This window comes from Macrobrachium rosenbergii, chromosome 3 (genome assembly GCF_040412425.1).
Source record: "Macrobrachium rosenbergii isolate ZJJX-2024 chromosome 3, ASM4041242v1, whole genome shotgun sequence".
NCBI classification, from domain to species: Eukaryota; Metazoa; Arthropoda; class Malacostraca; order Decapoda; family Palaemonidae; genus Macrobrachium; species Macrobrachium rosenbergii.
The window spans coordinates 33,691,166-33,713,296 of NC_089743.1; the positions used below are offsets into that span (position 1 = coordinate 33,691,166).

General features: G+C 36.7%; 1 protein-coding gene across 1 annotated transcript in view; it reads left to right on the forward strand.

Moving 5' to 3' along the window:
- Nucleotides 1-22,131, forward strand: part of LOC136850788 (calcium-activated chloride channel regulator 1-like) — a 308,332-nt gene that overhangs the window by 32,901 nt on the left and 253,300 nt on the right. Inside the window, exons 3-4 of the mRNA XM_067124788.1 lie at nt 10,133-10,309; nt 12,937-13,093. Of these exons, the coding sequence (XP_066980889.1) occupies nt 10,133-10,309; nt 12,937-13,093 (334 nt within the window). The remainder of the gene's footprint in view (nt 1-10,132; nt 10,310-12,936; nt 13,094-22,131) is intronic.

Consider the following 22,131-nt stretch of genomic DNA (forward strand, 5'->3'; position numbering starts at 1 on the left):
CCCATTCCAGTGTGCTAGACGAGGATTTGAGATCTTTGAAGGTCAAGGCTCACGAAGTGAGAGCCATTGCTTCCTCAGTGGCTTTCCAGAAAAACCAGTCTCTCAATGACATTCTGGGTGCCACTTTTTGGCAAAGCAATTCTGTCTTCGCTTCTCATTATCTTACGGAAGTAAAGACGTCCTATGAGAATTGCTGTGCGCTGGGGCCTTACGTTTCCGCAAATACGATCTTGGGGGCAGAAAGCGACTCTCATCCTCTCCTTTAGTTTTGTTTATGTGTGTTTTTTAAATATATTAGATGTGTTGTTTTTTATGGTTGTTGGGTCTCCACCAGTGGTGGTCGTCCCAGTCCTTAGTTTATGTTATTTATTCATGACGTAACTAGGCTTGGTCAGGTGGTTGTTTCGTTTGTCGCTTGCCCTCACAGTAAGGTCATATGGTCTAGTCACATTGTGGTCTCGCCCCCGTTGACAGATCATCTAGATTTCACCAGCTTTATAGGTCCCTACCTCGCTGGAGTCTCTAGTAAAGCAGAAGCAGACTTGGGTGACAGTAATCACGAAGTCAGCAATGCTAACAGGTAAGGAACCAAGGCGTCAATCGCCTACATATGTTTGTTTCCTAAATCCTATTCTGTCTCTTCCCACCTCCAATGGTAGGATTCAGCTATATATATATATCTGTCAGGTAAGTGTCATGAACAAAATGATATTTTTGTGATAAAATAAAGTTTGTTCATACTTACCTGGCAGATATATATAATCATAGTACCCACCCTCCTCCCCTCAGGAGACAGTAGTTCTAGATTCTAGAAAATCTGAATAGAAAATGGGAATGGTTCCTGATACCCGCCTCCCAGCGGCGGGAATGGGTACTAACCACCTGGCCCAACTGCGTGTGCCGTAAGTTTTTGAATTTCTGTCGGTCCCTTTCGGAGAATACAGCTATATATATATATCTGCCAGGTAAGTATGAACAAACTTTATTTTATCATAAAAATATCATTTTTGTGAATCTCAGGCAGCTGCATTTCAGGTGATTTTGCGAAAGTTTTCACAAGCTTGTGTAAGGTAAAGTGAACTTTATTATTACCATGATATAATAAGGTGTATTGAAAAATTTTTGCCAAAGTGAAATTGTTTTGGTAAATTTTTCTATTGTGTATTCTTGAGTTTACAATCTCTTGATTTTTCACATTGTATATTTAGTGATTTAACATGTATTTACTTGGCATTTAAAGTATTTCTTAATAATTTAACATTGATTTAATATTCATTTTCTTTTCAAATCTTGTAGTTCTTGATAGTGTAAATTTTGCTTAATTTAATTTCTTGATAGATTAAAGTTTTTGTGATTTAGTTTTGCTTAATAATTTAACTTGGGAATTAATTAAATTTTATATTGTTTTCAAGTAATTGTAAATTTCTTCAGATTGTGAATTTTAATTATAAATTTTGAATTTAAAAATAAATTTTTGTATTTAAAATTTTTTAAAAACAATGTTTCATTTATATTGACCCCAAGTGAATAGGATTAATTGTGTGCATAAGGCAAAGTGATATACATGTTTTATTCCTTTAGTTTTGCTGAAGTGAATTAAGACAAGGGAAACAGCTGAAGTTCTTTGATGGAGTGATGCCCTTTTGCTCTAGTATATTTCTTGTTTTATTGTTGATACCTCACACTTGTTTTGATGAACTTTGTTTGATTTTTCACATGATTAACCCTTTAACGCCGACTGGACGTATTTTACGTCAACAAAAGTTGTCTGTCAGGTGCCAAGTGAACGTAAAATACGTCGACTACAAAAAGTTTTTTTAAATATTCGCAGAAAAATACTTATAGACCTCGTTTGCGAAAAATTTTAAATCGCGCCGTGAGGGATGCTGGGAGTTCACGAATCACGCTGTTTTGTTTACAAGCGTGACCCAGCTGCGCATGCTTGAATTTCTTTCTTATCCCAAAAGAAAGCATCAGCTAATAACTCTGCTGAAAATCTCAGAGATTCTTTAGTCACTTTGTCGTAATTTTTGCACCATTTTCTATTAGCCTTTACATAAAGTTGTATATATGAAAATGTGCGCAATTTCGTGTAGAATACAACAAAAAATAACTTATGGTTGTAGCTTTTATCAATTTTGACATATTTTCATATAAATCACAGTAAGTGCCAAAATTTCAACCTTTGGTCAACTTTGACTCGACCAAAATGGTCGAAAAATGCAATTGTAAGCTAAAACTCTTACATTCTAGCAATATTCAATCATTTACCTTCATTTTGCAACAAACGGGAAGTCTCTAGCACAATATTTCGATTTATGGTGAATTTTTAAAAAAACGTTTTTACGTCCGCATGTTACGAATTCATGCATCAATTTGTGATAATATTTTCTGTGTTGCTTTGATCGTTTTACAATTTGTTATATACCAAAATCATTGCAATTTAGTGTACAATGCAACAACAAAAAATAGCTCATTAGCTTTAACCGTTTTGCTCACAGCGCCATTTGTATACAATTATATCTGAAATTTTTTTTTGCGCTGTCATATATTCCAATATTTTTATATGATGATATTTTTTTTCATTTCTGATGGTTGCATACTAAACTTCAGGCAATGACAAGAAAGGAGCCAAAAATGAACTCTTAATCTTGAAAACTAAGCGTGCTCTGATTTTTTGAAAAAAAAACTTTACTCTTTGGCTCTAACTCCCAAACCCCGCCGGCATACGGCAGACACTTTTGTAAATAGAGGCACGGGGTTTAAGGGTTGATAAGCTTTTAAGGGATCACTGTTACCTTTAGAGTACTCAGTCGTAATTTTTATTGTTATGAGAGTTCAGGTATCTGGCTGAAGTGAGGTAAATTTTTTAATTTGTGATTAGTTGTGTAATGACCAGGTGCAGTGACCCCTCGCTACTTCGCAATTCGATTATTGCGAATTCACGACTTTGCGTGATGATATTTTTTTTCATTTCTGATGGTTGCATACTAAACTTCAGGCAATGACAAGAAAGGAGCCAAAAATGAACTCTTAATCTTGAAAACTAAGCATGCTCTGATTTTTTGAAAAAAAAACTTTCCTCTTTGGCTCTAACTCCCAAACCCCGCCGGCATACGGCAGACACTTTTGTAAATAGAGGCGCGGGGGGTTAAAAGGTTGATAAGCTTTTAAGGGATCACTGTTACCTTTAGAGTACTCAGTCGTAATTTTTATTGTTATGAGAGTTCAGGTATCTGGCTGAAGTGAGGTAAATTTTTTAATTTGTGATTAGTTGTGTAATGACCAGGTGCAGTGACCCCTCGCTACTTCGCAATTCGATTATTGCGAATTCACGACTTTGCGTGATGATATTTTTTTTCAATTCTGATGGTTGCATACTAAACTTCAGGCAATGACAAGAAAGGAGCCAAAAATGAACTCTTAATCTTGAAAACTAAGCATGCTCTGATTTTTTGAAAAAAAAACTTTCCTCTTTGGCTCTAACTCCCAAACCCCTCCCGACATACGGCAGACACTTTTGTAAATAGAGGCGGGGGTTAAAAGGTTGATAAGCTTTTAAGGGATCACTGTTACCTTTAGAGTACTCAGTCGTAATTTTTATTGTTATGAGAGTTCAGGTATCTGGCTGAAGTGAGGTAAATTTTTAATTTGTGATTAGTTGTGTAATGACCAGGTGCAGTGACCCCTCGCTACTTGCAATTCGATTGTTAAATTCACGACTTTATGATGATATTTTTTTTTCATTTCTGATGGTTGCATACTAAACTTCAGGCAATGACAAGAAAGGAGCCAAAATGAACTCTTAATCTTGAAAACTAAGCATGCTCTGATTTTTTGAAAAAAAAACTTTCCTCTTTGGCTCTAACTCCCAAACCCCGCCGGCATACGGCAGACACTTTTGTAAATAGAGGCGCGGGGGGTTAAAAGGTTGATAAGCTTTTAAGGGATCACTGTTACCTTTAGAGTACTCAGTCATAATTTTTATTGTTATGAGAGTTCAGGTATCTGGCTGAAGTGAGGTAAATTTTTTAATTTGTGATTAGTTGTGTAATGACCAGGTGCAGTGACCCCTCGCTACTTCGCAATTCGATTATTGCGAATTCACGACTTTGCGGAGTTTATAATATATATAATTGAAAATATAGCGCGGATTTTCTGGCAAAAAACTGCGATATATGAACATCCAAAATTTCTCATTAAATCCATTAAAATAATAATAAATAGTATTTCTTAATCTAAGAACAACAAAACAAGCGTAAAATAGCAAAAAAACACTTATTTGCACTTGTAACTCCTAACAAAAAATAAAATTAGAAAGTGATGCCTATACTGTACTTGGTACACTACTTATAATATATATATATGATAGATATATATATGATATATATATATATATATATATATATATATATATATATATATATATATATATATATATATATATATATATATATATATATATATTTTTTTAGATGAAACCTTACCTCTCCATTATACTGTATAGCTTTTACTTCTGCTGTAGCGGTAGTTCAACAGATTGAAAAAAAAACATGAACACTTGACTTTCTATGAATATCAGTCCTCTGTCCACCTGCTTCCCCCACCCCCCACCTGGGGACCGATAGGTACAAACACTAATAGCCAGTCAGTCTATTCCTGTTGCTGGGTTCAGTAGGAGATTGACAGATTAATTTACTGGGTTTTCTTTTGGTTTGTTTTTGGATGTTCTTTTTTAATTTTTTTTTAAATTTCAGTAAGAACCTGCAAGGTAAGAGTTGCTGTAATAGGCATTATTCCAAATTTAATGACCCTCATGATATGTTGTTGCTGAGGGAAAGGTTATGATTGGATAACTATATGGATCATAGTTGAACAAAATACGGTAATTGATTGCACGGAGAGAGCGTGTTAGGTTGTAGAAATCACTGTACAGTCAACCCCTGACTACTGTATTTGTGTTTCAGGATTAGTGGATTCATCTATTAGAGAATTTTACTGTGGAACATAACTCCAAATTCACTATGTACTCGGGTTCAGATAAATGCATACAATTAGCATGCATTTCCAGCTTTATCAAAGAATACAGTACAAAGGAAAAGTAATACCTGAAATCTAATCGTTTTATCATGAAAAAGCAGGTTATGAGACAAAGGTAAATACAGTCACTTAACAGGAATACTTACAAGTTTGCAAATGCAAACTAGAACTGTTCCAATTGGTACATAAGCTAAAACAAAGGAGTGGGTTTTGCTAACTCAAATAAAAAACTTGCATTATTTTTTATGATAAAGTTATTTACTAATTTTCAGATATTAATATTAAAGTGAACAGCAAAATATCGGTAAAAAAAAATTTTTAAAACCGTTCGCCAAACAATGTACCAATGTTAACCATATCCGTGTTAGAACGAAATGGTAAGCTTGAATACTGTATGAAAGAAAAATGTGTGTGCCTGAATATAGGGGTAACTTGATTAGTGTTTGCCTTGGTAAGAGTAACAGTTGTACCATTAGTAAACCCCCTGTATTCATGTTCTCACAATTCGTGGGATTTTCTGTGGAACATATTTATAAATTATGCACAAAAAATTCGGTGTAAAGGAGTCGAGCGCCTCTTCATTTTGCATTAATCACGTCATATATTACCTGTTATTTCATATTTGTATATATCTCTCCATATGTATTGTTGTCTGGCCTTTCAGCTGATGTATGTAACCACTTTTGTATGTTTATTGTAACACGAATTATTATCATTTATATGTCATCTAACAAACAGATTCTTGCCTAAATGAGTGACATGGGATCCGCAGGTTGGTGACCACCTTTCCGTCCGCATTCCTTGATGTATACCTTGCTTTCGAAAAATAAATCAGTCATACCCAGACCTGTCGTCTTGAGTCTCACATTGGTAATTCTCTGGCGAGCGTGTAGGTGGGAGTCTTCCCCCACCAGTGAGATCTCCCTCTGCCCAAGGGGTGTGTGTACCTGTGGAGGGAACAAAACAGACGTCCCCCACCCCTTCTCCCTCTCGCGAGAGTGGAGATTCAGTTCCTGTTCTTAAAGTGGGGATTGGAACAGGAACGTACCATGCCTTGTTGGACAGCGGAGCTTGTGTGTCCCTGATCGAGGAACGCTTAGTGACGGGCGCTGTTATGGCATTGAAGGGATGTCTGTTGTTGAACACTGCGAGTGGCCATCAGATAATGATCCAGCGCATTGTCAGCCAGCAGATTTCCCTAGGTGGCCGAGTCTTGACTCACAAATTCCATGTTGTATCGACAACTCACATGGAAGGAATTCCCATTATTTTGGGAATTGGCTTCGTGTGAGAGCACAAAGTGGCTCTCTATGGGGTCAACAGAGGGTGAGTGGAAGTGTCGATGCCAGTGGGAACTGAGCAGTACCAAAAACTTTCTGTCTTGGGTGAGAGGAGACTCTGTCAAGGTGGCCCGGGCATCTAAGGGGGACACAGGAGTGGTACCTGCTAGCCCTGAGGTAGGGGAGGTTATTCCTCCCTCCCATCTCTGTTCCCTTCCTGTTGTCCCAGCACAAAAATTAGAAGGTACACTTGTATATATTAATCCTCATAAAAAGTGGGCAGACTTCGCGCTGCCAAAAGTCGCTACCATTGTCAATGGGAAGACGAATGTACCTTTTATTAATGTAAGTAGTAAAAGGTTAGAATTAAGTAGTGAGTCTCTTTGTGATTTAGAAGTATGCACCCTTGTAACAGCCGATAATGCAGTGTCGGCCCTAACTACACAGAGTCAAGGTCGCGGCAAACCACAGCTTAGAAGGCTACTGCAAACAGCTGCCAATGCAACACCTTTAAATTACCGATGTGTAGGAGACATAATTGGGGAATACCAAGATGTGATAGCAACTGGAGATGACCCCCTGGGAGAATTAATAAGTTACCCTTTAGAATAGAGATGGGAGATCATCCCCCCATTCACACAAAGCTTTATAGAACTCCTGCATGTCACGAACAAGTACTCAATGAAACAGTCAATCAATTGCAAGATCAGGGTGTTATTCAAGAAAGCGAATCTCCTTGGGCTTCTCCAATCTTTTTAGTTAAGAAGAAAGATGGCTCTTTCCGGTTGTGTGTTGATTATAGGCGACTGAATGCCATTACGAAAGATAATGCTTATCCCTTGCCCTCGATTGAGAAACTTTTGCTTAAAGTAAGGGAGAGCAAATTTTTCACCACGCTGGATCTCAACTCGGGCTACCATCAAATTCCCTTAGATGACGAGAGTAAAGAGAAAACGGCCTTTATAGCGAATAATCAGCTATTTGAATATAATTTCCTTCCTTTTGGATTAGAAAATGCTCCAGCTCATTTTTCATGAGTAATGATGTCAGTTTTAGCTTCCGTATTAGGCCTTGGAGTTTTTGTATACCGAGACGATATCATTGTAATCGGTGCCACAGTAGAGGAGCATATGGCTAACTTGTTAGAGGTTTTAGAAGCAGTAAGGCGCCATGGTATGAAAATTAACCTAGATAAATGCCAATTTTTTCAGGTCGAAGTGGAATTTCTTGGGTACATCATAACTTCCGAAGGCCTTAAGCCTTGTGCCGATAAAGTCTTAGCAATTAAAGAATTTCCACAGCCTAAACATGCGAAGGATGTAGCCAGTTTCTTCGGACTCGAAGATATAATTGTAATTGGTGCCACAGTAGAGGAGCTTATGGCTAACTTTTTAGAGGTTTTAGAAGCAGTAAGGTGCCATGGTATGAAAGTTAACCTAGATAAATGCCAATTTTTTCAGGTCGAAGTGGAATTTCTTGGGCACATCATAACTTTCAAAGGCCTTAAGCCTTGTGCCGATAAAGTCTTAGCAATTAAAGAATTCCCACAGCCTAAACATGAGAAGGATGTAGCCAGTTTCCTCGGACTCGCAGGATATTACCGTAAATTCATTAAGAACTTTGGCCAGATAGCGAGACCATTAGATGCATTAAGGAGGCCACCTGATTTCCAGTGGGGTGAGAAGGAACAAGATGCTTTTCAGAAATTAAAAGATGCCCTTGTGAGTGACGAACTCTTGGCTTATCCGAGGTTCGATCAACCATTTATTGTGACTATAGATGCAAGTGATATCGCGATCGGAGTAACTCGGATAGACGATGAAGGTAATGAGAGACCAGTTTGTTTTTAATAATGAGCATTAAAAGGGGCAGAGAGAAATTGTAGTACTTTCGATCGAGAGGCTTTGGCAGTCCTGTGGTTGCTGGATAGACACCGCTATTTTTTATTGGGACATAAAGATTTTCACAGATCACAAACCACTAACGTACCTATTTAAGAAGAGCGAGATTTCTAATCGCCAAGCTCGTTGGATCGAGCAAATTCTAGAGTTTGATATCCTAAAAATAGAGCATATTCCAGGCAAAAGTAATAGGGTGGCGGATGCTCTCTCCAGGAACGTCACAGGAGGAACAACGCGCTGCAAAGCAAAATAACTGGAGGGAAAGCAATCTTAACAATAAATTAAGAGAAATAAAAGAAACTGTAGACCCGTGGCCATCATCTTATCAGAATTGCCGCAGGTTTTCAGTAATGTTGACACGGCTAAGAATTGGTCACACTAAACTGACACATGGTTACCTGATGAGTAACCCCCATGCCCCTATACCTATGTGCCAAATATGTAATGTACAAATAACAGTAAAGCATATTTTAAAGGTATGTCCAAAATATAGAATCCAAAGAGACATTTTATTTAAAAGATATTCTTTTAAAGATATACTGTCAGAAAATGACAAATTTTCTCTTTTTAATATTTTAAAATTCCTTAAATTTAATCATTTATATGATAAAATATAAGATTTATAGAACAGTTTATAATATATTCCTAATTAACTTAAAATATAAGATTCATAGAATAATTTATAAAATATTCCTAATTAACTTAATTAATTCTTAGATTAACATAAGTCACTAGTTATAGTTAAATTTCTTAGAGAGTTTAAATAGCTTGTCTAATCCTTCGGGCCAGCCCTAGGAGAGTTGATACTAACTCAGTGGTCTGGTTAAACTAACGTTAAAAAAAAAAAAAAAAAAAAAAAAAACACACAAGGAAGAACAACAAAAGAAACCTCGTAACGTTGGTGGCATAGGCGGTGCCGGCACTGGTGCCAGCAACGTTACGACAAATGCCAACAGTGACAGTCAGTCAGATGGGAGTGTGGAGCATAGAAAACGGGAATCTCATGGGCACTCACAGATGAGTGGGAGTGGCCGGGATGACAGCAGGTTGAATGCGAGTGGAACTCTGACTGGGGGAGTCCAGAGTATGAAAGTGTGGTTGATATTTGTGGTTGGAGTGTGCGAGAGTTGGTTGAGAGTCAGGCTTCTGAAGCCTGGATTAACCAAATCAAGGCCTGTGTGAGAGGTGAGAGCAGCGAATTCCCAAGTTCTGTGCATTTGCGGAAGGATTTTTTTTTCATTGAAGGAGACGTCTTGTTTTGCAGACGTGAGAAAAGGCCCGGTGATATCCGAGCCCGAGTCGTCCTTCCTCGAGCTATAATAGAGAGAGCCATGCATATGATCCATGTAAGCCCTTATGCCGGGCATAGAGTGATCTCTTAGAAGAGCCCGTGAGCACTTCTTTTGGGTTAGCATGCGTAAGGACGTAACTAGATTTGTAAGAAGTTGGAAGTTGTCATGTGCTTAATACAATGAAAAGTCTTAGATGTGGTACCGAAGGCCCGATTGTGGCCTGTGGTACCTGTGAAATGGGATAGAGTGCATATGGATGTGGTGGGATCACTGCCTTCTGGGCAAGGACAACCCAAATACATTTGTGTGTTTGTGGATGCGTTCACACGTTTCACACGTGTGTGCGATGGAAAATAAGATGGTAGGTGAAGTAGCTAAGGTGTTATGTTCCCTCACGTGTAAGTTCGGGTGCCCCAGGATGTTGGTCAGTGACAAGGGACGCGAATTCATCAGTGAGGTGATCTGATAAACATAAAGTAATATCTGAAAGTTTTACTGGTGAAGGTTACCTGTGATATAAATAATTTGATATTTAATTTTTCTTGATGTGTAACCTTCAAAGGGTTATTCAATTTTTAAACCACTTGGTTTAACACATGCAATTTTCTTTCAACAACAGATCCAAATGTAGACCAACTTACCTTTGAAGATTCCCACATCAGAGTTCACACCCCCCATCCTTTCTTTGGGAACAATCCTTGGACACAGCAGCCACGGGGATGTGGTGATCCTGGAGAGTACATTTATTTTTCCAGTGATTTTCTGTCTGAAGAATCACCAACATGGGGATCACAAGGTATGGTTATATTTCAGTTCAGTAATATTATTGTTGATGTTTTTAGTTTTTCAAATTTTATTTAGTCTTCACTGCCAGTTGTCCAGTAGAATACATTCTTTACTTTGACACAGACCTCATTTAATATTACATTCCAATCCATCTATGTGTTATGTAATTCATTTACTTGCTTACTAAAACAGTTGTTTAACATACTGTTCCCTATTTCTTAATGTTTTGTAACAATATAAAACAATTATAGTTGCGTGTGAAGTTTAGCAGCTCACAAGCCTGATTTTGAAAATATTTGTACATTTCTACCAGTGAATTAATGAGCTACTGACCATCTTTTGCAGATGAAGGTAAATAGTTTCAGTTGCTGTGAAAGGAAAGACATTAATCGAGCCTAACTTGTCTTACTGTTTTCACATTCATTACTTTGCATTTTACAGTCATCAGGTTGTGTACCTGTTTTCATTATCTGTTTATCACAGGATTCCATGTAGAATCAGTTGCTGTATGATGTTCTTGTATGTAGTGAGAAACCTTTTAGAATGGAAGACGTTTAGAGGTATCCTTGTCTGTTATAGAAAAAGATTAAAAAAAATAAAATGAATCATTTCAAGTCAGGTTCACTGCACATGACAAAAGATTAAATATTACTCAGGACTGAAGTCCCTGTTGACAGTTTGGATACAATTGATTATGCCTGCTGTGGCTCATGATACTAGGGCAAGGCCTTTTAACTGTAGGAGATCCAGTGGGGAATTTGCACAGAAGTTTTCTTGGATGAAACATGAGATGTGTATATAGTTTTAAGGGTAATAATTTGGCTGCTTGATCTCAAAATTAAACGTACCCTCTCGAAGTCCCTTTATAGAGGAAATGAAGACCGATAGGCACTCAACCAGTTTCTTGAAAAGCGTCCTTGGTCTAATTTTTTGGGGGAAATGGGCAAGTTGATGGAAGATGTTAACAGGACCTTCATGGATTCATGATTTGTAAGAAGACCTGTAAAATTAGGCTCTTGGTCCAAAAAATCCATGCACAAAGAGAATCACTTTGGAAAAACAAAAACAAAAAAAATGGAATTTGTTATTAGATAAGAGTTGCCCCTTTAAAATTCTGTTAGGAACTAGAGTTGTGCTGTCTGCAGTATGTTGATGTGTGTAGGTAAGTGAAAGCAGGGAATCTTTTTAATAAATTAGACAAGATCACGAAGTAGAGTACAGTATGTTATCGGTATAAACTCCCCAGCCATGTTGTGCCAACTTTTCTTGCCCATCAGTGTCTCAGACTGTGTATGGGTGTATGTACAGTATGCACTTGCTGTATGTTTGCTGGGCTTTCGCTTTCTCACTCTGTTAGTATTTATTGCTATTGGTATGACATGGCATACAAAAAATTTACCAATCCTTACATTGTCTGGAACACATCCTAATCTACTTAAGAAGCCTAGCCAATTATGTATCATTGGTTGAAACCTTGGGTAAATAGGTAATACAATATGTTTACTGATAAACACAATTATGTAAATCACATTTCATCAAGGGATATTAGCTTGAAATAAAATAATCATGCACAATGAAAAAGAGGTTGTAAACAGACATTAATATAGTTCCTTTCAAAAGTGCAGTTTACATGTACTTGACAAATGAATATCCTATAATGGAATTTGATTATTATAATGGGATAAATCAGTAAATGTAGTAAATTGCATATTTTTCAAAGATTTTAAACAATGATATATGATAGCCTTACTGCTAGTAGCTCATGTGTTTCAGAAGGTGTAGAGATGTACTAAATTTTTGCATGCCATGCAAATTTGTATAAATAACAATTTTGCTGTAATACATCATTGACAAGCCCTGCACACACACATTTGAGTGGAAAATGTTTATTAGATGTTTAATAAGGAGGCAACAAAATGCAGTAAAAAATGGTACCTACATATTTAGTATAAAATCTGCGTGTGTATATATATATGTATGAGTGCATTTGTGTATGTGCATGTATGCATCACGTTGAGACAAACTACTTTATGCACTTGCTGCTCATTTGTTTCCTTTTCTCTTTCTGTGGATTATTCTATATAAAAATAAGGGCCCATGTAATTAGTTTTAGTTTCAGCATTGTTCAGAGGTGTGTGTGTGAGAGAGAGAGAAAAAAAAAACTTCAAGCATTACATTTTTTGTATACATTTTATATGCAGTAAGCTGCACAGTGCAATGTATGTGGTGCAGTAACAAAAAAAAAGTTACAAAATTGCAAGTATCCAATATCTTCAAGGGTCTTGGATGTATTATTGCAGATAATTAAAGAACTACAGCACTCCACGAAGTCAGAATCATCAGAGAGAGATTAGCAAATTCCTGCATTCAAATTCACTGTATCCTTTTTCCCAAGGTTTAGTACAATTTAGGGAATTTCCCTCAAATAGTAGGCATTATAGGACGTGCATTTATGGGAGTTCACCATCTTCCACGTAGCTTGGTGCCAATCAGCAGATTTTCTTTCCTTTAAAGAAAAATAGTAAAATTTAAACATTTTGGTTGCTAAACCCAGGTTCCCCATATCAGTGTGATGAATCAGGTGTTTTAGAGAGAAACTGTTTGTATGTGAGTTGTTAAAATGTTTATAATTTTCAGGCTCTGTCTTTGTTCATGAGTGGGCCAAATTCCGTTGGGGTGTTTTTGAAGAATATGGGCATGTTGGTGATAGCATTTTCCCGTCGGCATACCACACCACTGCAACAGATTGGCAGCCTAATTATTGTACAGATGGTGCTGTAAATGTACAGTATCGGTAAGTGGTTTATAGTTCAAAAAGTACATCTATTTTCTATAATGTTATGAATTTCTTAATTATATTGTTAGTGTGATTTTTCAGGTCATTTGATACATACTGTAAATTATTTCAGCTTTTCATAAATGGCTGATCTTTAGTTAAACACTTGTGAGGCTTATGGAAGTATTTAAAAAGTATGTGATAGCTTATGCGGCTGCTAAAATATTTTCAAATGTAATGCACTGATTTATGGAAGAAAGGTAGCATTGTGTAGAATTGAAGGTTTTGTAAGACTTCATTCATCCCTGGTTGATGCAGAACTTATGCTAGGAATGGTTTTGTCTCAAAGCTGTGGTTCTGCTGACTTTTTTGGTGCTCAACACGTTTTTAACACTATCACCATTCTTTTTTTATGCTTAGCTTTGAATGGAGTAAATTATTTGACATCAGATATTTCTCAATTTTACTGTACACAGTTCACTACTTAGTGATTGCCAGGTTTGTATACATGGCAGCTTTATACAAGCACAGTGTTGTCTGTGGTCAGTTTGAATGTTTTATTTTTTTTATGTGTAAAAATTACTGCATTGTTAACCCTTTAACGCCGAAGCCCTATTTTCAAAAACGTCTCCATTATGCCGCGCCTCCGAGAGGTAGCACCGAAGCGGAAAAAGTTTTTTCAAAAAATCACAGCGCTTTAGTTTTCAAGATTAAGAGTTCATTTTGGCTCCTTTTTTTCTCATTGCCTGAAGTTTTAGTATGCAACCATCAGAAATAAAAAAATATCATTATCATATATAAAAATTGGAATATATGACAGCGAAAAAAAAAGTATATAATTGTATACAAATCGCGCTGTAAGGAAAACGGTTGAAGCTAATGAGTTAATTTTTTTTAGTTGTATTGTACACTAAATTGCGATGATTTTGGTATATAACAGATTGTAAAACGATTAAAGCAACACAGAGAAAATATTATCACAAAATGATGCATGAATTTGTAACACGCGGACGTAAAAAAAAAGTTTTTTTCAAAAATTCACCAAAAATCAAAATATTGTGCTAGAGACTTTCCAGTTGTGCTAGAATGAAGGAAATTGATTGAATATTACTAGGCTGTAAGTTTTTTAGCTTACAATTGCATTTTTGAACCATTTCGATCGAGTTAAAGTTGACCGAAGGTTGATTTTTTTCTATTTATCGTTATTTCGATGTAAATATAAAACAACTGTGAAGAGCTAAAGGAATGATATATTTTTTGTTGTATTCTACATGAAATTGCGCACATTTTGATGTATAACACTTTATGTAACGAATAATATGAAATGGTGAAAAAATTACGGCAAGCTGACGCAAGAAATGACAGGATTTTCAGCGTAGTCCGCGCCCGCGGAGCGAAGGAAAATTTTTTTTTTTTTTTTTTTTCAAAATTCACCAAAAATCTACATATTGTGCTAGAGACTTTCCGTTTGTTGCAAAATGAAGGTAAATGATTGATTGTTACTCGAATGTAATAATTATTTCTTACGGATGCGTTTTTTGATCATTTCGGTCGAGTCAAAGTTGACCGAATGTTAAAATTTTGTCAGTTATCGTGATTTCGGCGAAAATATTAAAAAACTGTGAAGAGCTAAAGGAATGACATATTTTTTGTTGTATTTTACATGAAATTGCGCACATTTTGATGTATAACACTTTATGTAACGAATAATATGAAATGGCGAAAAAATTACGGCAAGCTGACACAAGAAATGACAGGATTTTCAGCGGAGTCTGCGGGCGCGGAGCGAAGGAAAATTTTTTTTTTTTCAAAAATTCACCAAAAATCTAAATAATGTGCTAGAGACTTTCCGTTTGTTGCAAAATGAAGGTAAATGATTGATTGTTACTAGAATGTAATAATTATGGCTTACGGATGCGTTTTTTGATCATTTCGGTCAAATCAAAGTTGACCGAATGTTAAAATTTTGTCAGTTATCGTGATTTCGGCGAAAATATTAAAAAACTGTGAAGAGCTAAAGGAATGACATATTTTTTGTTGTATTCTACATGAAATTGCGCACATTTTGATTTATAACACTTTATGTAACGAATAATATGAAACGGCGAAAAAATTACGGCAAGCAGACACAAGAAATGACAGGATTTTCAGCGAAAATGCGTGAGCCGGAGAGAAAACTTTTTTTTTTTTTTTTTTTTTTTTTTTTTTTTTCACCAAAAATCTAAATAATGTGCTAGAGACTTTCCGTTTGTTGCAAAATGAAGGTAAATGATTGATTGTTACTCGAATGTAATAATTATGGCTTACGGATGCGTTTTTCGATCATTTCAGTCGAGTCAAAATTGACCGAATGTTAAAATTTTGTCAGTTATCGTGATTTCGATGTAAATATTAAAACACTGTGAAGAGCTAAAGGAATGATATATTTTTTGTTGTATTCTACATGAAATTGCACACATTTTGATGTATAACACTTTATGTAACAAATATGAAACAGCGAAAAAATTACGGCAAGCTGACGCAAGAAATGACAGGATTTTCAGCGGAGTTCGCGCGTGCGGAGCGGAGGAAAATTTTTTTGTCAAAAATTCACCAAAATTCTAAATATTGTGCTAGAGACTTTCCGTTTGTTGCAAAATGAAGGTAAATGATTGATTGTTACTCGAATGTAATAATTATGGCTTACGGATGTATTTTTTTTATCATTTCGGTCGAGTCAAAGTTGACCGAATGTTAAAATTCACTTTGGTTGCTGGGTCCTTCTCCAGCATCCCAGTCTAAAACTCACCTCACACGCTCACTTCCGACAGGCAGTACAGGTATTCCCCTACTTACGATGGGGTTAGGTTCCAAAAAACCCATCGTTTGTTGAAAAAATCGTAACTCGAATATGGCCTAGCCTACACTAGGGTAATCAGTACCATCTATACATATATGGTAGCCTAGCCTACACTACACAGTATACTTTATACATATATGGTATAGTAATTATTAGTGTCAGCTAATTCTGCAGGTTCAATGCAGACTGACATGATAAGCCCGTATTAAGAGAAATTGAATAACAAACAAGGCCTGGCCTGCACTTTCGTATATCATATACGGTAGCCTAGCCTACATTATACTGTATTCTATTTTCATATAACACCGCCGTATTATACAAACATCAAAATAACGAATGTGCATCTTTTCCATGGATCTTTTAAAATGTTATGCTTTACTACACTGTATCCAATCGTAAATATTCTTATATTGCTTTTGCATTATAAATTCCGATCATAGCGATCAAATGTTTTGGTTTCGGAATCGATCACGCGGTCTTTATTTCGATGCATTTAACTCGGTTCAGAGGGCATTTCTTGCTTCAAGTTAGCGTAAATGAATCTCTAGATACTTTATTTATAAGGGACATGTGTATTTTTCGTTATACGAAGTGTTTTTATGTCGAAATATCACTTAAATATGTCTCGTTGTGAAATTATTTTAGCCATTTTTTTTCGTTAGTAGATGACGTTGGCGGCTGGCCCTTTGTTTTGTGTAAACAAAAAAAATCAAGATTCCGTTCGCTATTTTCTCTTGATTTCATCATCATACCACGAGCTTTTCGTATGTGTCTTTTATCGGCGTGAAAACAGCAGTAATATGTGTTCTTTCATGTCCAGTAGTTTTGATTAAAATACTTTCCAATTTTATTTGCGGTCGAATTTCATCCATGTTGCCAATGTACGATAATTTATAGTCATTAGCAGCTTGAACATTCTTTTCTCAGCGTCAGCTACAACTTGAAGCTTAATTTTACTGTAGCAGTATATTTCCTTGCCGATCTTTTCTCCAAAGCGGATAAGGGTAGTGTAAAAACATATCAGTACTTAACGTCATTTTTAATATAACTACGATAATTGTTTAACAGTACGATGGTTGAAATACAAGCAAAACAGTTGTTATCCGATTTGGTTATTAGCAAAACAACAGTCTCGTTCGGTTGTTTATGGCTGTACGCATTTTCGCAAGAGTATAAGGTTACTAACAATGCTTTTATTATTCTCTTACTTTTTTAACTAGAAGATGGAATAAAGAGATGGAGAAAAAGAAGTTAGTCTATTGTAAGTTGGTCTTTCTTGCTGCCTGATTCTACGGCAATTGTAGTGTACGCTGTTGCTTGTGCCCGCTCGAAATTTAAAAATATTTTCTAAATATTGTTGTACGGTATTAATTGCTAACTCCATCGTAAACTCGAATTATCGTAAGACAAATTATCGTCACTTTCGTGCACTACCTGTATTTACAAACGCACAAAAATTGCAAACGAACACTGACCTATTTTAACTTCCGACACAACGAGAGCAAGTGAGGTTAGCTCATTGAATTAATGTACCTATTCCAGCCTCTCGGCCCAACGTATCGTACACACGTGCGCTGCCTAGTTATGCGTTGTTGCCTGCGCCAGTCACCTGCGAAATTTAAAATTACGTATTTTCAAAATATTGTCGTATCGATATTAATTGCTAACCCCATCGTAAAAGCGAATTATCGTAAGTCGAATCATCGTAACTCGAGCACTACCTGTATGCGCCTTTCATGGTCCTGACGCCTTTGTGACATATCTACAAACGTCCTGTTGCAGCACGAATACGCAAACACTCGCCAAAGTTCTGCAAAACACGTCTGCGTCAAAATATCGCTCCCGCAAGGTCCGCGCTGATGCTATCTGGCGTGAGTAGGAGGGAATTCGCGCATGCGCGTCTGGGTGATGCTCAAAAACAACACAACACCTGGATCCGTGAACTCCCAGCATCCGCCAAGGCGCGTGATTTGAAATCTTCCGCAAACTAGGCCTATAATTATTTTTCTGCGAATATTTAAAAAAAGCATTTTCAGTCGACGTTTGCAACGTCCACTCGGCATTCGACAGACAATTTTTGACGATGTTTAAAACGTTCAACAGGCGTTTAAGGGTTAATTAAAGTTATTTAGTAAGTGAGTAATCTTAAGAGTTCATATGATCTAGCATATAGTATCATATACAACTTGAAAAGTATTTTTTTGTTAAACCCATTATTTTACAATACCTTAATTGTGAGTCCAGCTCAGTTTCCACAAACACTCCTTAAGAACAAGAACTCCCACATGGCAGCAAAGTGCCATTAGTGGCAATCATTCATTCCCTGTGTGTCTGGAGTCACTGCTAGAGTGGAGGGGTTAAAGAGGTGGGCGGCGTCAGTTAAGTAATTGGTTTATACTAGAAAAAATAAATTTTTTCCAAACAATTTTATTTGTTTCATCACAAGTTCATTGCATCAAGGTACTTACCAAATATGCAGGCATATAAGAGGCACGCTTGTTTTACAAGAATATTTTGTGGAAAAGGTTTTAGTATTTTTCATCGTACATTTTTTTAAATAAAATGATTTTGTATGGAATAATGTATGATTGTAATTTAAATTGATGTTATAACAGTGCCTTTTTTGTTTTTCATCCATGGGTTTGGACTCACATTTACCTACTTCATTGTTTTGCAAGAGGCACTAGTTTTGATTCATTTATTCATTGAGAAAGTGCTGTTAACGAATGAGTCAAGTTGAATGCACAAATGAATTTTCAATTAAAATCTGCAAATTTCTCGCGACTTTATTTTTTAGCCATTCCCCCATTTTACTTTTATAGATTGCCTTGATAAGATACTGATACTCATGCAACTGAGAATTGCCGTCACATCTTTTACGTTGATTACAGGCAGTCCCCGGTTTACGATGGTTCCGGCTTACGACGTTCGAGGTTCGGCGCTTTTCAAATATATTCATCAGAAATTATTTCCGGCTTACGACGCATGTTCGGGGTTACGACGCGTCGTCGCGCCGATCCGACGGGAAAAATATGGCCCCAAAACGGCAGAATAATCATAATTTGAAGGTTTTTTTATGTAAAACTCAATAATAATGCAGTTTACATCGTTTTCAATGCACCCAGAGCATTAAAAGTAAGGTTTTCTTATGATTTTTGACGATTTTCGACGATTTTCCGGCTTACGACGATTTTCGGGTTACGACAAGCAGCGAGAACGGAACCCCGTCGTAAACCGGGACCGCCTGTACTAGTATATATGTAAAAAGATAGATTTTAAATCAAAGGGCTTTGGAAGTCAGTGTTGTTAGCTGAAATGCTTAAAGGTGGATCCCATCCTCACTTTTACTGTTGGTCGGTATGAGGTATTGGGATCATTTGGCTTGCTTACATTTGAAAGCGCATTCTTGGAATGCTATGTGCATTGCTAGCACATTCTCTCTCTATGGCAAAACTTTCCTTTTCTTTCATAATTTTTGTCAATTATGACGTCAGCCAGTTCCTTTTCAGGTTGCTATACGTTACAAGGCTACTACTTTATCTTTTTACTAAAGTTCTTATGCTATGTGTAAAAGGCCTCGTATTTTAGCCCGTTTGCCCATTTTGCTGTTCTTTCATTTTCCAACACTGCTTGTTCCCAACTGAAAAATTGTGACGATATCCATCTGATCACATTACACTTGACGGTTATATACCTAGTCATTGAATTTCCTTCAACCAAGTTTCTGATATTACTGAACATTGATTAATTAACATGAGCAAAACCTTCAAGAGTTAACTTTCATGAAAGAAAATTAGCTTGAGGTAGGCAGAGATAAAATAGCGCCAGTTGCCGGGGTGTATGAGAAAGGAAAGTAAAAAAAAATTATAAAACTTAGTTCAGTTGATGACAAAGGCTGGGCAGCACCAGTTGATGTTTTATAACCACTCAAGTGTTTCTTTTTTTTATTGGTATCAAGGTAGAAGGGACGGCTGATAGTGATTCACCATGAATGATGAATCACTCGTGAAATCGCATCACTAGGATCACAATCTAGTAACGTGCTTAGGAGAAAATCTCTGTAATACTCTCCCACTTTCTTTTCTCTGCAAAATTTCTTGCTCTCTTTTCATATTATCGTGCTTACCATTGTTACAATAACAGCTTTATCAAGACTACCTCATCCATTGGTACGTATCCAGTTACATGCCCAGTCAAGATAATTTTTTCAAATGGGAAAGAGAGAGATCACGAGAATTTCCAGATGATCTCATAAGTTCATACCTCAGTTATCCCACACTGATAATCAAGAAGATAATTCAGTGCAAGGGTCACCCTTCTCCATGATTGGAAAGCAAAGTTGGATTGATGTTTGTGCACGGTTCACTTTTTATTATTATAGCCTTCTCTTTCTACTGAATTCATAATAACAGTGCAAGCAAATGCTTGCAAAATAAAGCACGTCTCTGGTTAAGCAGGTAAGGAAAAATGTATTATAGAATTAAGATTTAGATCTATTTTTTGTGAAACTGAATTTTTGTCATCAATAGTAATGTCCTTTTTTTTTTTTTTTAAGTTACAAGGTTTTCCACATTCTTTCTCCTTGATATCATTCAAGACGGAAAGGTTTCACAGGGATCATAATATTCACGACACACTAGTGGAAGTTACTCAAAACGTTTTTTATTTTTTTCGTGGATTATATCTATGTAAAAGTCTCTCGTAAGTTAGGTCACAACTTGAACATACGAAAACTCCATATCTGAAATTCCAGTCGAGCTTCTGCTGTTATGCTGTGTCACATGTTTGTACCTTGTTTTTGGATGTATGGTTCTACCTTGACTAGGAGTGTATGGAATGTGCTTCTGCTCATTCTCATATAGTTTCTATAATTTTTTACATAGCCATATTGTAGTTCACGTACTATTGTTGTATGGCTCCCCCTCGATTTGGGACCACCTTGACGTGGTGAGGGGGCTCTTGCACCCCCAGAATCTGTTCCCGGGTTTGAGTCCAGGAGTCCCATAGACCATTATATATTTCTTTGAATTAATTTTTTTGGGAATTTTCTGCTTTTGCTAAAATTTATTGGACCTGATAAACAGGAAAAGATATCATAACTGGGATTGGGTTTATATCCGAAGCTAAACAGTAGGAACTGTGGTAGGACCATCAGCTGCCCGATAATGTTCGGACCTGAGAGATATCAGGCGGAACTGTTCTCTTGGGCAAGACCACGGATTCCAGGGGGGTCTTGTTCTAGAGATAGGACTCTCAGCATTATCAGCATTCTATCCGGTTTACCCAGGATGTGATTAGAGTGGGGACGATTGTATTCTTGTAATACTCTCGATCCTAGCAAGCAGGTTTGGCTCACACTTGGGCCATTCTAATCATGTTGTGCCATCCCTTGTGGGGTAGGGTAGGGGGCGGACATTTGGGAGTCTGTTCTCACTTGGGCCATTGGGGGAAGAATAAACGCCATGAAAGGTTAATTTTTTTTCCTCCCCTCAATCTTTATGGCAAGCCATTATAAGGATTTGAGTACCCCTGGACCCTCTGATGGTGCTGTTCTGGCACAATTGACAACCACTGGAACCTCCTATGACAACCTTTCTTTAGAAAAATCAGAACAAAATCAGAATGTAATTGCACTGGAACCTTATGCTCCAGTACAAAACAAACCAAAAGAAGGAAATATCGTCTTGACCCAACCTTTACTCACTTCGACTCCCTCTTTGGGAGTGGAAGTTGGTCAAGGTTTCTAACCTTAGAAACAGAACGGAAAATTTCAGCTCTAAAGTTAGAAAACTACCTATTAAACAGACATTCAACGACAGAAATGTCGTTTAGACAGATAGGAGAAAATACGTGGCTTATAGAAGCTACAATGAAGATTCAGTCTGAGGACTGTATGTCTATAACAACAATAGATAAGATAAAAGTAAAAATTGAAAAACATGACACTATGAACAGCATTCAGAGTACCATTGTGCTCCCTGAGAACAGTGACGAACCAATTGAAAAGTATATTCTCTTGGACTCTTAATAAAAGATATCCCAGAGTCCAAGATTGTGAGGTATATAATATACCGAGTATACAAAAAAATAAGAAAATGTTAAAAATCACAAAAATAAAACTTGAGGGTCAAGGTCCACCCCAAAAAATACAAGTTTTAGGTCAAAACTTAGAAATAAGGCACTATGTCCCAAAGCCACTAGTGTCAAAACTGTAGTA